Below are 15441 nucleotides of genomic sequence, written 5' to 3'. Positions count from 1 at the left end.
AAAAAGAAAAGGAGTACTTGTGGCACCTTAGAGACTAACCAATTTATTTGAGCATGAGCTTTCGTGAGCTACAGCTCACTTCATCGGATGCATACCGTGGAAACTGCAGCAGACTTTATATATACACAGAGAATATGAAACAATACCTCCTCCCACCCCACTGTCCTGCTGGTAATAGCTTATCTATTAATATAATAGATTATTAATATATAATTATTAATATAATAGATTATTAATAGATAAGCTATTACCAGCAGGACAGTGGGGTGGGAGGAGGTATTGTTTCATATTCTCTGTGTATATATAAAGTCTGCTGCAGTTTCCACGGTATGCATCCGATGAAGTGAGCTGTAGCTCACGAAAGCTCATGCTCAAATAAATTGGTTAGTCTCTAAGGTGCCACAAGTACTCCTTTTCTTTTCTGCTCGCTGATAGATACACTGAGAAGTTAACTCTCTTATTATTGCATGAAAATGTGTAATTATTGCTTCAATTTCTATGGAAAATACAATACCCTGAAATTAGCACAGAAAGAAAATGCAGTATTATGAGAAAGGTGTTACAAGGCATGGTACATTTGTGTAGCATGAATGTAATATTGAGATCTGCAGTTTGAGCCACTGTACTTGAAGTATGATTGGTGTATAGTCCAGTGGACACAAATGAAAGGTTATCCTCTTTGATTTGTGGCAAGGTGTTTCTCTTTTGAATTGCTGATAATTACAATCAATGAACAGGTGCATAGGATTTACCATATCAGATCAAGCCAGTGTCTAGTCAGTATCTTGCCTCTCACAATGGCATCAGAGGAAGGGGGAAAACCCCCTAGTGCACATGGCTAATTATGCGCCAGAGATACTACGGAGGAAAATACTATAGAACTGGACATTGAAAATTTCTTTGTGGCCCCTAGGAAAGGTAGTCTTTTGGTTAACATGGGTGATCTTCCCCCTTAAATGATGAAAGTTACGAAGAAGTTTTAAAATGTTTTTGAACTCCAGCTATATTTTATGCTAAGCTTGATAACCCCAATCCCATGTGCCCCCGAATATCAACAGGAGACTGCAAGTGATAGTGGGGATTTGTGACAGTATCAAGTTTCAGCTGTGATCAAATGGAGCTCCTACCTTCAGAGGGGGACATGTCATCAGCTGGAGACACCAGGTCTGCCTGGATATCAAGGCCATTACTCAGCCGTGTGGTAATCTGATTTGTCAAGATAACCTGCAAACAGGAGGAAAAATTAATTATTATAGCTACTGGAGGGCAGGTAGCAGCCCAGACGAGAACTAGAACATACAAAGACAGAGAGATAACTCCACACTCTGACCTTCATCAAGTTCATTTCTCCTGGAAAATTTGGAGCTACTTGCAATAACTCGTCAAAGGGATATTGTAAAAAGTACAGCAAACTGAGGAGACTTTCGAAGTTAGTCAAAGACAAAATATTACCTACCCTGTATATCCATACTGCCTTTTTTCAAGAGAGACTGTAATGGGATCCTGCCCCAGAGAGCGCCCCCTGTGCATAGAAGTGGTGTTGCAGGGATCTTTCCGCTCTAGCACCCCATATTGCATGTCACTCTGTGATCCAGCCAGGTCACCTTTCAAGTTCAGTCCCCTTTTGGGGTAACAAAAGCCCAACTGAAAATCCAAACAAATGATCCTTCTCCCCATCTTGGGCTATGCTGAAGCTCCCTGCTCTTCACCCTTACTCCTGAGCCCTGCAGAGTTCTTCTTTGCTCCTGCAGCTGAGCATTGCCACCTAAGACTCTCCTCCTGGAGGCTCTTTTCCTCCTAGTGGGTATCCCTCTGCCACCCTATATATTTGCATGTGGCCTTCTGCACTCCCTAGTTCTGACGGAGACCAGGAGCAGAAATGCTGAAGTACAGCACCATGAGAAAAGCTGTTGTCATCATATTTCCACATTGACCAGAGGTAGGCAGAACTCCAGATCTCACAAGGTAACCTGTTTTCACAAGGTTTCCTGCCATGTTTTACTGATTCAAGAGATTTTAGTAATAATAATACAACTTAGCACTTATCTAGTACTATACAAATATTAATTCCTCTTGCTGAGGGGATGAACCATTAGCAGTATAAATTCAAAGCTCAGTTATTTTTTCTAATGAGAGATAGAAACAAACTAGTACAAACGCATAATGCCAACTATACAGTGAGACTGACTGGGTAAGTGTGGATCTATTGCAGTGTAATCATTTGGTGGCAATGTAAGTGATTACCATTTCCCCAGAATTACCAATGATAATTGATCCCCACTCTTGGAGACTGAGCAAAGCTATAGGCATGGGTCTAAGGGGCCAAATCTGCTAATGGTTGCACGTGTAAGTAACCCAACTCCATGCATACTCCCACTGAAGTTACTGGACCAGAGCTTCAGCTCTACCTGACACAGTGAAGGAAGGCACAAAGGTGGCCTAAGTTGCACTCAGGTGCAATGGACCCCAGGAGCCTCTTCTGGTAGCTGGGCATCACCATAGGGCAATGACTCCACCACAACAACATGCTCCCTGTGCTGGGTACTAAAAGGTGGATTGGCAAAGAGCTGGCTCCTTACACTAGGGGAATTCCCAGACAGCCAGTTATGTCAGCATGCTGACTGCTTTGTATCACCAGAATGGCATCCAGCAAAATGGCATAGAGGGAACTGTGGATCTTCTCCAATGGGAATAATCATGAAAGTAATGCCTGTGTGTTTGCAGGACTGGGTGTTAAAGCTGTGACAAAGTGGGGTTTTCCCCTTGTTATATTGTATGTAAGCATATGTGAGTCTTACTGTTTTGCATGAATACTATGTGTGCCTCAGTTTCCTTGTGTATTGCACCAATGCCTAGGTGATGGGGATAAGGGTGTGTGACTTTTGCTGAGACCCTTAGGGACTGGTGAGGCTGCTCCAGCTCCCTGCTTGTAAACTATGGACAGTGCCTTTCGTAACCTGAGAACCAGGAGCGGGATGCAAGCAGTGACACTTTGCCCAGGAAGTGAGACAAAGACCAGAGAAGGAGCAACGGGCATGTCAGAGGCCAGCCAGAAGCGTTGAGTTCAGTCTGCTGAGGGGACTCAAGGATGGGGGGAGTCCAGGGTGTCTGGCCCGGAGTTCCCCCAAGATGGACTTGGCTGAAAGTCACTGATTTCTGTGCTAACAAGTTCTGTTCTACACTGTGTTCCTGTCGATTAAGAAACCTTTCATTTTACTGGCTGAGAGTCCCGGCTGACTGCAGAGTTGAGGTGCAGGGTCCTTTGGCTTCCCCAGGAGCCCCGCCCAGGCGGACTCGCTGGAGGAAGCGCACGGTGTGAAAAGGGATGCTGAATGCTCTGAGGTCAGACCCAGGAAGGCTGAAACTATGTAAGCTTCTTGCCCTGATGACAGTGTGAAGCATGCTACACCAGAGTCCTGACTGGCTTCATACATAGCAGGTCCAGCATGTTTGCCTGGTGCCTCTGTGACAGGCTCATCGTGAAAGTTTATTACAAAAGAGAAACCCCAGAATTCAGGTTTTCAAGTAACAATCTGGTACACACCATTAATGTCACTATCATCACAAGAACCTCAGCACAGAGCATGTACCTCAGATACCAATAGAAAATAAGCTATTCAAGGGGGTGGAAGAGTCAGGCGCTTGGAAACCAGTTTTATGATTATAATAGGACAAACCTCGATTCAAATGATAAGGTAGAGCCCAAGGCACAAGCCTGATAGAAGCTTATAGAAAACTCCAAGTAAACAGAGGCAGATGTAAAAGGAGGGGTAGAATAGAAGTCACATCATTATACAGTTTGAAAGAGAAACTTCAATGATTAGTTGTAATACCTAAAATTAAATAAATATTTGCTATATGTATATATGCATTCTGGTATGGTACGATGTTTTTATTGGCACAAGTTTGCACTGACCACATTACTCATAAGTGTCAAAGGCACCCATGAGTGATACAGTCAACCCAACCCTGGGCCAAGATAAACAAAATATGATGGCAGAGTATAAAGTTTATGTCATACATCTGAGAGAAAAGCTACTGTATTTAAGATTTTTTTAAAAAACCCTAGAGGTACCATATTTCATATTCCTCCCCTTCCAGTGGACTCTACAGGCTTCAAACTGAGAGAAAACTAGAAATTGCATAACTGGACTCTGTACCTTTCAGGTTGGTCAGCTCTCCCCATGTCAGGGAACCTTGTGGCACTGGTCTGGATGGAGGATTGTAATCCTCTTCACCCTTCGCTTTATAAACCAGCCATACCTCTGATTCTTATCTTCCATGGGACTAAAGCTCAGTTTATCTCTGAATAGATCATCACGGATCATTCCCTACTTAAACGTCTGTAAAGTGACTGTAAAAATGGCACACTTTTACTCAGCTACTCTGGCCCTGATTCAGGATGACAACTAAGCATGTGCTCAAGTTCCATTGGCTTCAGTGGTAGATGAGCAAGTGCTTAAGTAGTGCCCTGAGTAAGGATGCTTTTTGAAACTGGAGCCCCATGTGTATTCAGAAAGCTTATTTCTGTGAAAAAAATAAAGTGACGCTATTCTTTACTCCTCTTGGCCTAACAGAGCTGGAAGCGACATTCAAGCATAAATTAACACAATTGGTAATTAAGTACCAAATGTAGCGCCAAATTCTGCTTCAGTTACACTTGTGCAACCCCATTGCCTGCAACGTCTACCCCCAGTTATAGCTGCGTATCTCCAATGTCATCAACCGGTAATACATTTCCAGGTCCCCAGCCTCCCCAGTTTGAGCCTGATTTTCAAGATTGTTGAGTACCCTCAGCTCTTCTTGGCTTAAATTGGAATTTTGGGTACTCAGCAAAGGGTGGCAACCAGGCCCAAAGAGTCTCATGCTGGGCAGCAAAAAAAATGAAGACATTTCTGAAAATGTAGGGCTTCAGATATGGACTCATGAGTTTATTAGAGTTTTTTGCATTTCTAAAATAGGATTTTGGTACAGCAGAACATCCCATTTGTAAACAGCAGCAGCACATGAGGCCCCACATCTCCCGGGGTCCCTCAGCATACAGACACATTCAATTCACCAACCAGAATGCCACCCCCACTTTACTCTGGTGTCAGCAGGCCACAAGTATTATATTCCTTCAATGTCTTCATCACCAGCTTTAGAAGTGCACTTCATCTTCACCTCCTGATACATATAAATGGCTCACCAGCAGGTGCTGAGCCTCACAAACAGGTGCGTGAGAGAGTCACCACAGCCTGAGAGGAAGGAGAGATTCAGATAGACAAAGGAAGGGTGGTGAGACATGGCCATGCGATTTCCCGGTAGGGTGTCACACTTACAGATAGGGAAGGACACACATAGTACTTCAGACAGGTCCCACAAAACCTAGTGCTGGCCTGACTTTAAGGTCCAATATCTCACAAATCACCAGGGATAAACATAAGGGCTGTATATACAGAGAAAGCTGGAAAGGTTAGGATATCCATCTTTCATCTCTTATGTCTCTTGCCTGAAAGATGTCATCTCTAACTATGCAGTGCTTCCTAATAACATGCTGGAGCATTGATCCAGAACTGATTTAGTGGGGGGAAGTGCCTTCAATCGAGTCACCATGCAACTTTCTGCAATCTTCCTTGGCGATCTCCCATCCAAGTATTGACCATATTTTACTCTGTTTAGTTCATGAGACTTGCCAGGATCCCAGCCCAAGTGAGTAAAGAAAGAGTCAGTCCCTTCTGTTGTGGGCTCTCCTAACACATAATAGACTTCAGACCATGCAGCCCTGGCTTCAACTTAAGAGGCACAACTCAAATTACTAGTCCATTATCTTCCAACAGAGCTTTCAACGGTGAGAATTCTGTTACGCAACATTTTAACGCATGACCGATCCTATTGTCTGGTATCAATTAACCCAACAAAGCTCTGTCTCATTCTTATTAGAGTAATCATTACAGAGCAAGGGAACAGGAAACACCACCTTCCCTCCTCCAGCCCCAGCTAACCCCAAACATCTGCAATAGGCAGTGGGCTGTGTTATAGTTTTCTGTTCCCTGTTCATGGTAAAATCAATATGAGGGGCTTCCCCAGCCAATGACTGTACATGAATAGAAAACACCCTCTGCAACGAAACTAAAAAGGTCAGTTGTATAGGTCAATGCTGCTAGAAACTTGTCTCACTTTCCTGCTGAGTTCAGTGAACCACTGCCCCTTAACCTTTGAGCATGGCCAATTTTGACCAGTACAGCTAACAGTTTAACAGTCCAGAGGCTGCAAAACATGATTAGATTGCAAATACTATTTAAAAGTTTATTTAGATCTATTCAAATGTCAGAGCCATTTATTGGAAAAGTTTGAACTTCTTAATATCTTAAAATACTTTGCAATTAGTTTCTCCCATAAGAAAGCTAAGTATTAGTAGCAGCATATTAACGTTAGAGTCTAAGCTCCTTGGGACATGATCCACATCTTCCTTCCTGCTCTTATCTGTAAAGCACTATGAACAACTAAGGTGTTACAGAAATAACAATCCTCTATTACAGATAGGGAAACTGAGGGACAGAAAGGGCAGAATTTTCAATCTTGGGTGCCTAAAGTAAGGCATTTAAGAAATATTAAGGCTTCTAAATCATTTGCCTGCTTTTCAGAGGTGCTGCCACTGTAAACAGGAACATAGGGGATTAAGCCCCCCAAAATGTAGCCATAGCCTGGATGGATCTTACCTACCTGTAAGAGATACCTGACGTGCACATGTCTTTTTTATGCTTTGGCAACACTTGTACAGCTCATCATGCCAACAGAATCTTCCCCAATTTAACTGACTTCAGCAGTGGCTGATGGTCTGGGAGCACGTCAGAAAAATCGGAAGACTTTTTTAGGTGCCTAAGCTCAGGCACCCAAGTTTGAAAATGCTTGCCTCAGTGAACAGCCTTTGTAAGTGTAAAGCCCCTGCAGAGCCTCGGAGTGAGTTGGCCTAGGAACTGAAATATGACTGCTTTTACATGGAAGAATAAGCAAGCAATTTTTTGTTTGGTTATTTATACAGTATAATTCCTCAAGTACTCCTCCTGCCCTCCCAAGGACCACACTGAAACTACTAAATCTGACTTTGTCATCCTTGTAAATGCAGTTAAGTAAATAAGTCATTCTCTGTAAACTTGTGGTCTCAGCCTCCTAGTTGGTTTATTGCAAAATTAAAGGGAGTTCAGCACAGAGCCATCAATCAGTAACCAGAAGAGGTATAAAGCCTTTTGGAATGTACTGAGAGGGGCAGAAAAACCGTCTCATGAAATGGCTGTTTGTTAAGAGAACAGAGTAAAATTTGCCATTTGACATGCAGCATCATTTAGGAAAACTCTTATTAAAGGCTTCCTGTCGAGCTGGAAGAGCAAGCACAAAAACACAAACAAAAATCCAAAACGACTCTGTCCTTCATTAACGCATGTTCTTTGTGTTTTTTTACTGCACTCTGGCAGTGCAGTCAGAGATAAAGCGGTATAAGTGACAGTCAGTCTGCAAAGGTAGGATGCTGACTTAGCATGCTGGAGAAGGGGGACACAAGCTTTTTTAATCCCCAACATTTCAATGTTGTCCCTATCGAGCAGATCCGAGTTTAACATTCTCCATTCCTGTCACTAAAGAGGCACCTCTCCCTTGCCCTAGAGCAGACAGCTTTTAATATGCCACATTCAAGTATAGTCAGTACTGTTTATAATGGACTTAAACAACGATGACCATTGTCTAGGTTCTGGTGGAGAATGTGCACAAAGCAGGAAAGGAAACAGCATAGTGCCAGATGGGAGCAGCACTGGGGTTACAAATGGAAAGATGGAGTGGTGACAACACTGAGGTGGGGCACAGTTCAAAGACTGATGAGAACTTCAGCCCTCCTGTGGGAACCTGTTACAGCTTTTTTTCACTGTGATGACGACTAGCCTCAGCCTCTGTACAAGGGGAGCAGTTGTATCCCAGCTAGCACAGGCATTGGAGAAAGGGGATACTTACTGACGACACAGAACTCAGACTAGACACTGGATTAGCATTTCCTTCAGCTCCAGTCTCTCTTCAGGTAGAGTCAGGATTAGTAGCCACTTGCCATAGAGACTGTTGAAAAGTTGCCCATGACCTCAGAGAGACTTACTGTAAATCACCATATTAGCAGCCTTTCCAAAAAAACAAAAAAAAAATCAGCACCTTCTGTGGAATGAAGGTGTAAGGGACATAGAAAGAGAGAAGTTGGAGTTGAAGTATCAGAACAACCAAGCAATACCAGAGTTTTCCTGAAAGAACTCAAGGGCTCAGAGTTGTGATGATGGCAAGTCATGCTGCCACAGGGGAACCCAGGTTTATGTGACCAACAGCCCCTCCCATTAGAAAGACTATGTGGGTGAGGTAATATATTTTATTGGACCAACTTCTGTTGGTGAAAGAAAGAAGTTTTTGAGCTTACACCGAGTTCGTCTTCTTCAGCCTCTACCCTTACGGTAGAGTTTAGATATCTCAGAGGAAGTGTGTTTGGGGCAGAACTGTTCTAGGGAATCAGGCCAAATGCATGTGCTCTTACAGAAACAGGATTTTATGTCCTTCATATTCTCAGGAAATTTAAAATCTCTCTTGGCTCATATGAATCAAATACACATGAAAAAGCAGATTTTTACCCTGTCCAAACCCAAAGCAACAAAAAGACTTTGTTTCACCACAACAGCTCAGTTCTCTTCTCCCAGGTGTCCATCTGTTCTCATATCTAATCTCTGGCCAGCCCCACTAGCTTATTGAGAGGGAGCTGGTTACCATACCCAAACAGTATCACCACCAATCTTGAAATTCAAAGGACAATCCCACTTTTTATGACTTGGTACTGAATTTTCATGAGATAACTTTGTATCTCTGGATCTTGACACTATACTACTGTGATGGCATAGTGCCCTGGTGCAATTATAGGAGCAACCATCTAAACATTACACAAAAAATAAAAAAATAAGAACAACCAGCCCAGGCAGATCATCAGCCAGAACTAGAGAACTAGACTGAAGGGCAAGCCCTTGAAGTCAATGGGTCTAATCACATATTCAAAATTAAGCATGTGCTTTAGTGCTTTGCTTAATCAAGGCCCAGGTTAGAAAGGGCTTTATACAGCAATGCTTTTAAGTGCTGTATTGACAGTCAATGTAGATCACAGAGGGAAGTGACAGGGGTCCTTTGCTCCTGTCCTAAGGAGCAGACAAGCTGCCATGTTCTGCAACTGTTGCAGTTGCCAGATGAGTTTAAAGGAAAGTCTGATAAACAATGCATGACAGCAGTTTTACCTAGATGTGACAAAGGCACGAGGCACACATCTGAGGTAAGTGGGTGGATATTTTAGACGTGACAAACAATTGAAAACATTGAAAAAGCTGGGGCCTCCATGCTGAAAGCTGACAAGAGAGTAACCCTCAAATTTCAAAGCTGTCTCCCTAGAAATGGGTATAATTCCCTGAATTGCAGGCACCCACAAACCAACAAAAACCAACTCAATTGCTTCCTCTCCCCGTGAGCACCACCCGTCTTGTCTGAGCTGAGTTTTATCTGTGTGTGTTTTCAGCTGTGTCTCATCAAGATAAAAAATGTTGATTAGACAGTCCAATAGTTGAGAAACAATGCATAATGAGTAACTTCTAAAGGAATTGTACTGACACAGTGGAAATCTAGCATTCAGGGCACTTTGCCCAAGGCTGCTGGGGGAAACTGATCTTATTAGACTTCTATGATGGAAGTTGAACTCCTACTTTGCTACCACCTCTCATCCACTCAAGTTCCTCTGCTCTTCTCCTTCAGCAGGGTAATTCATAATGGCACAGGCTACTTAGAGCCACTGGACTTCATTGGGTATAAATAGGATAGGGAAGAAAACAAGGAACTTTTCAGAAACAAAACACCCAAATGGCCACTGTATATTAGCTCCAATTTATTCTGTTTTATACAGGAAAAGTACAGAGTTATGCAATTCCATTCCAAAAGACTGCTGGAGAGGCAGAGACTGGCTGCAAGTCTGTGCCAAGTGCTTAAAAATAATCACAAATAATCACAATTAATAAAAGTTCCACAGGAAGAAAAAAACAAAACAAAACACAAAAATGTGTGGTTGTCAGGCAGCTACATGTCTTCAAGCTGAAACAACTACCACCCAGAGATAGCCCAAGGTCTTTTGCCTTTCCTCTTCTCTGAGCAAGGAACGCAGCCAACACAAATGTAACCTTCCAAATCTAGGCTCTGGCACCCCTTCATTGTGCTTCTCAAAAAGATCTATGTGCCTGGACAGGTGTCACATCCAACACGCCATGCTTCTGCAGCCTGTACAGACCTGTTTGCAGAGATATACGCAAGACATTCCCCCAAGGGCCAGGGTGGCTCAGGTTGCCAACCTGCTTTTACACCCTGCCAGTCTCCCAGAGCTCTGGGTTAGTTTGAACAGGCCTTCCCTCCCCTCTAGAAATCTCTGCAGAAGGACACAGCTTTCTGAATGGAGCTCTTTCCTTTGCATTTTTGGGACTACAATAAGGCAACTGATATTGGCCAGGCTGGAGTAGCTCTAGGCAGTCTACTTGTTGGTGGCCACTTTCACACTTTTTCCTAAAATACTTAATTAGCTTCTATCATGAGCATCTGGCTTATTGCAAAACTGATACACAATATACTGGCATTCTTATTTGACTCTGAGAAGTGCGTGGGAAAGACACTTCCTATCACAATACACACACACACAGGATCAGAGAGGTAGAGCACAAATGGTATGGCCCAGAATTAGAATGGCTTGATTCACCTCTGTACCTCCCAGATTCTGGGCTACTCTGGGGATCAATAAGGTCTCTGGTATAAGTCAGAGCAGCCTTTGGGGTACTCTGATTTACAGCAGCTTTACTCAACTGCCTATCGACAACTTCTCCTTATGCCCCATTGTTCCTCAGCATTCTCCTACGCCAGGGAATGCCAGGGGGACAGTGTACAGTTATATACACTGGACTTAGCTGCCCCTGTGCTGTGGGCATCCTCCTCATAGACAACCCACACCCATTTACAGTCAGTGTTTGCTACTGGAGCAGTGTAAAGAAGGTGTTCAAATCTGGCCCAGGGACTAGTTTTGAGATGCGTAACCTTGTACGGTACATGTGAGCACACTCATCAGGTCAGCTTTGGGGTAGGAAACTTGGCAGAGGAGTGGGCAGGGCTAGCACAGTCTCATCTTCTGGCAGGATGTCACACGGTGCATGTGCAGTTTCCAAAATTCACAAACCACATACAAGCTGTTGTACAATATGAGGGAAGTGATAGATGAACAGCTGACTAGCAACTCTCCCTGCTTGGATCCAGACTTAGACAATGAAATGAATCTCATAACAAAGTATGCACCACCCCGTACTCCCAATAAAGCTTCTACTACCATTCAACCCCTCTTTTTGTGTCCTGAGTCTGCTGGGTTGGGGTTCTCCAAGTTTTTGTGATAGGCAGCAGAACTCAGATAACTGTAGGGATGTTTGTTCTCCCCTACCCAGTACTGCTCTCTGCTCCTCCAAGCTGAAGTGGGCACCAACTGTAATATCAATAAATACTTCATTGTTCTGCAAAAGTTTACATTGTTTTACTATTAACGTGTCCTCATAGCCTCCCTGAAGTACAGTAGTTAAGTTCTATTTAGTCTACAAATGATGTTACGGCTTCCAGGGTGCTTTTCATAATAGGGGCTTTCCATAATGTCCTTGATGGAGGTTTCTCCTCCCTCTCCCACTATACTACTGTACCTGCTGCCCTGCATTGAAAACTGAACGCATTTCAGGGGTGAGAGAATGGAGTTCTGTATGTATATACAGTGGTTACCCATAAAAACTTGCCAGTTGCCCTAAACAGCTAAGTAACATGACTTCAACATTTGTAGTATTCCCTACATTAAATATAGGGAAGAACAGGGAATTCTGCAAACTCCCTCTCTATTTATTTAAGGTAAGATTACCACATCTCTCTAGCCTTTTGAGAATCCATTGGGGTGAAAGGCACTGTATAAAAGTATGATTATCCCATCAAAACACCAATGATTTCCACAAAACGCAAAGAAAGTTATTAACAAAATAAGAGCTGTACAAGTGAATACAGCATCAGTCAGTACAATCAGGCTTATCTGGAGAAACAGTGTCTCTCTCTGGTAACCCCAAAGTGTTGCAAACACTTCAGCCACCATCAGCTGGAAAGGATGGAGGGTTTAACTCATTCAGTAATAGTTAGTTGTTGAATAAACATATTCTATCCAAAACCACTGTCAGTTTTGCCTCTCTCTATTCTCATGCTCAGAAATACACATGGAAGGAAATGAGAAGGAATAGCAGTCAATCATTTGTATTGTGTATATGCCATATGTGTGTACCACCCTAGTAACTGGCCTAGTGAATGGGGGAAAGCAATAGGCATGATAAGTCTTTTGACATACTTTCACATACCATTCTCATGAGCACCTAGTGGGGCCCTGCAGGAGTCAGTCTTGGGTCAGACCCTAGCCAATATTTTTATTAATGATTTGGATAATGCAGTGGAGAGTATGCTTATAAAATTTCTGGATGATGCCAAGCTAGTGGGAAGCGGGGCTGCAAGCACTCTGGTCTACAGGATTAGAATGCAAAACAACCTTGACAAATTGGATAACTGGTTTGAAATCAACAAGCTGAAATTCAATAAAGACAACTATAAAGCACTCCATTTAGGAAGAAAAAATAAAATGCACAACTACAAAATGGGGAATACTGGCAATATTGTTGAAAAGGATCTGGGGGTTATAGTGGATCACAAATTGAATCAGACTCAATAATCTGTTGCAGTTGCAAAAAAGGAAAATATCATTCTCAGATGTATTAACAGGATGTCTTAGATAAGACATGAGAGATAATTGTCCTGCTCTGTTCGTCACTGGTGAGGCCTCAGCTCTTGTACAGTGTTCATTTCTGGATGCCACACTTGAGGAAAGATGTGGATACACTGGAGAGAGTCCAGAGGAGAGCAACAAAAATGAATCATAGAATAACAGAGTTGGAAGGGACCTCTGGAGGCCATCTAGTCCAACCCCCTGCCCAGAGCAGGACCAATCCCAACTAAATCATCCCAGCCAGGGCTTTGTCAAGCCTGACCTTAAAAACTTCTAAGGAAGGGGATTCCACCACCTCCCTAGGTAACGCATTCCAGTGTTTCACCACCCTCCTAGTGAAAAAGGTTTTTCCTAATATCCAACCTAAACCTCCCTCACTGCAACTTGAGACCATTACTCCTTGTCCTGTCATTTGCTATCACTGAGAATAGTCTAGATCCATCCTCTTTGGATCCACCTTTCAGGTAGTTAAAAGCAGCTATCAAATCCCCCCTCATTCTTCTCTTCCGTAGACTAAATAATCCCAGTTCCTTCAGCCTCTCCTCATAACTCATGTGTTCCAGTCCCCTAATCATTTTTGTTGCCCTCCACTGGACTCTCTCCAATTTTTCCACATCCTTCTTGTACTGTGGGGCCCAAAACTGGACACAGTATTCCAGATGAGGCCTCACCAATGTCGAATAGAGGGGAACGATCACGTCCCTCGATCTGCTGGCAATGCCCCTACTTATACGGCCCAAAATGCCATTAGCCTTCTTGGCAACAAGGACACACTGTCGACTCATATCCAGCTTCTTGTTCACTGTCACCCCTAGGTCCTTCTCTGCACAACTGCTGCCTAGCCATTCGGTCCCTAGTCTGTAGCGGTGCATTGGATTCTTCCGTCCTAAGTGCAGGACTCTGCACTTGTCCTTGTTGAACCTCATCAGATTTCTTTTGGCCCAATCCTCCAATTTGTCTAGGGCCGTCTGTATCCTATCCCTACCCTCCAGCGTATCTACCACTCCTCCCAGTTTAGTGTCAAATGCAAACTTGCTGAGGGTGCAATCCACACCATCCTCCAGATCATTAATGAAGATATTGAACAAAACCGGCCCCAGGACCGACCCTTGGGGCACTCCGCTAGATACCGGCTGCCAACTAGACATGGAGCCATTGATCACTACCCGTTGAGCCCGACAATCTAGCCAACTTTCTACCCACCTTGTAGTGCTTCCATCCAGCCCATACTTCTTTAACTTGCTGACAAGACTACTGTGGGAGACCATGTCAAAAGCTTTGCTAAAGTCGAGGACTAACACGTCCACTGCTTTCCCTTCATCCACAGAACCAGTTATCTCATCATAGAAGGCAATTAGATTAGTCAGGCATGACTTTCCCAGGCATGACAAAAGGTTTAAAAAACTTGTCATAGAAGGAAAGGTCAAAAAAACTGGGCATGTAGAGTCCTGAGAAAAGAAGACTGAGGGAGGCCAGATAACAGTCTTCAAATATGTTCAGGACTATTATAAAGGAGGATGGGGAAATCAATTGTTCTCCATGTCCATGCTCAGTTAAAACAAGCAGCAATGGGCTTATAATCTTCAACAAAGGAGATTAAGTTAGATATTAGGAAAATCTTTTAACTATAAGGGCAGTTAAACTCTGGAATGGGCTTCCAGTGGATGTTGTGGAATCCCCATCACTGAAGGTTTTTAAGAACAGGTTGGACAAACACCTGCCAAGGATGGTCTAAGTTTACTTGGTCCTGCCTCAGCACAGGGAGCCGGATTTGATGACCTTGAGGTTCCCTTCCAGCCCTATATTTCTATGATCCTAATGTGCTGATATCTATGTGCTGCATTGCATTTATCGTGCACCTTTGTCACTCTGACCACTATTCCATCTCTGCCAGAACTACTTACATTATTCCAGACCTCTCAGGAGCTTCAGTCACCATTAAAAAAAAATTAACTTACAAGATGTTTCCGTCACTTCCTCAAAATATGAAATTCCCCACCCCACTCCAAATATCAGTGGTGCAAAGGCCAGGCAATGTTCAGTCCAGCACCACTGACATGTCCAATACCACGTGATCTGTTGGGGCTGGGAATGGGAACTTTATACCACTGGAACAGAGAATTTCTTAAACTTTCCACTGGGATAACTAGCATTACTTCCAGCCTAGATATCAAAGTCCCTATAATATAAAGTCGCAATATTTTTGTGCAAAGAAAAGTTGTTTAGGTATTTTTTTCACTGCTTCCAAAGCTTCTACAGTTGGATGGTGATAACTAAGACAGCTAGCTTTGTAAGCAGAAAAATATTAAAATGTAGAGTCTCAATACAATTTTTAAAACCCTATAAAGAATTCCTAAAAGCTCTTGTCCTGCAAAATGTGTGTCATATACAGAACGTGTGCTGATGTGGGGTGTGGGGTGAAGATTTTAGTTTCACTTGTGTGACATGACTAGCTCCCCCATTTATACATAATGTGTCCATCCCAAACCCCCTAAAAAACCCCCAACCCATTGCAACTGCACCACCACATGCGCTATATGCTGCATATAACACAAACAGAGGTATATAGCTGGACAGCT

The 15441-nt window shown here is 43.2% G+C and overlaps 1 protein-coding gene across 6 annotated transcripts in view; it reads right to left on the bottom strand.

Moving 5' to 3' along the window:
- RAD51B (RAD51 paralog B) overlaps nt 1–15441 on the bottom strand; it is a 788206-nt gene that overhangs the window by 395711 nt on the left and 377054 nt on the right. For all 6 annotated transcript variants that reach the window (XM_048852286.2, XM_075129636.1, XM_075129637.1 and 3 more), the window contains one exon: nt 1128–1224. In XM_048852286.2, the coding sequence (XP_048708243.2) occupies nt 1128–1224 (97 nt within the window). The remainder of the gene's footprint in view (nt 1–1127; nt 1225–15441) is intronic.

Source organism: Caretta caretta, chromosome 6 (assembly GCF_965140235.1).
Source record: "Caretta caretta isolate rCarCar2 chromosome 6, rCarCar1.hap1, whole genome shotgun sequence".
Lineage (NCBI taxonomy): Eukaryota > Metazoa > Chordata > Testudines > Cheloniidae > Caretta > Caretta caretta.
This window is presented reverse-complemented; position numbering and strand designations above follow the sequence as displayed.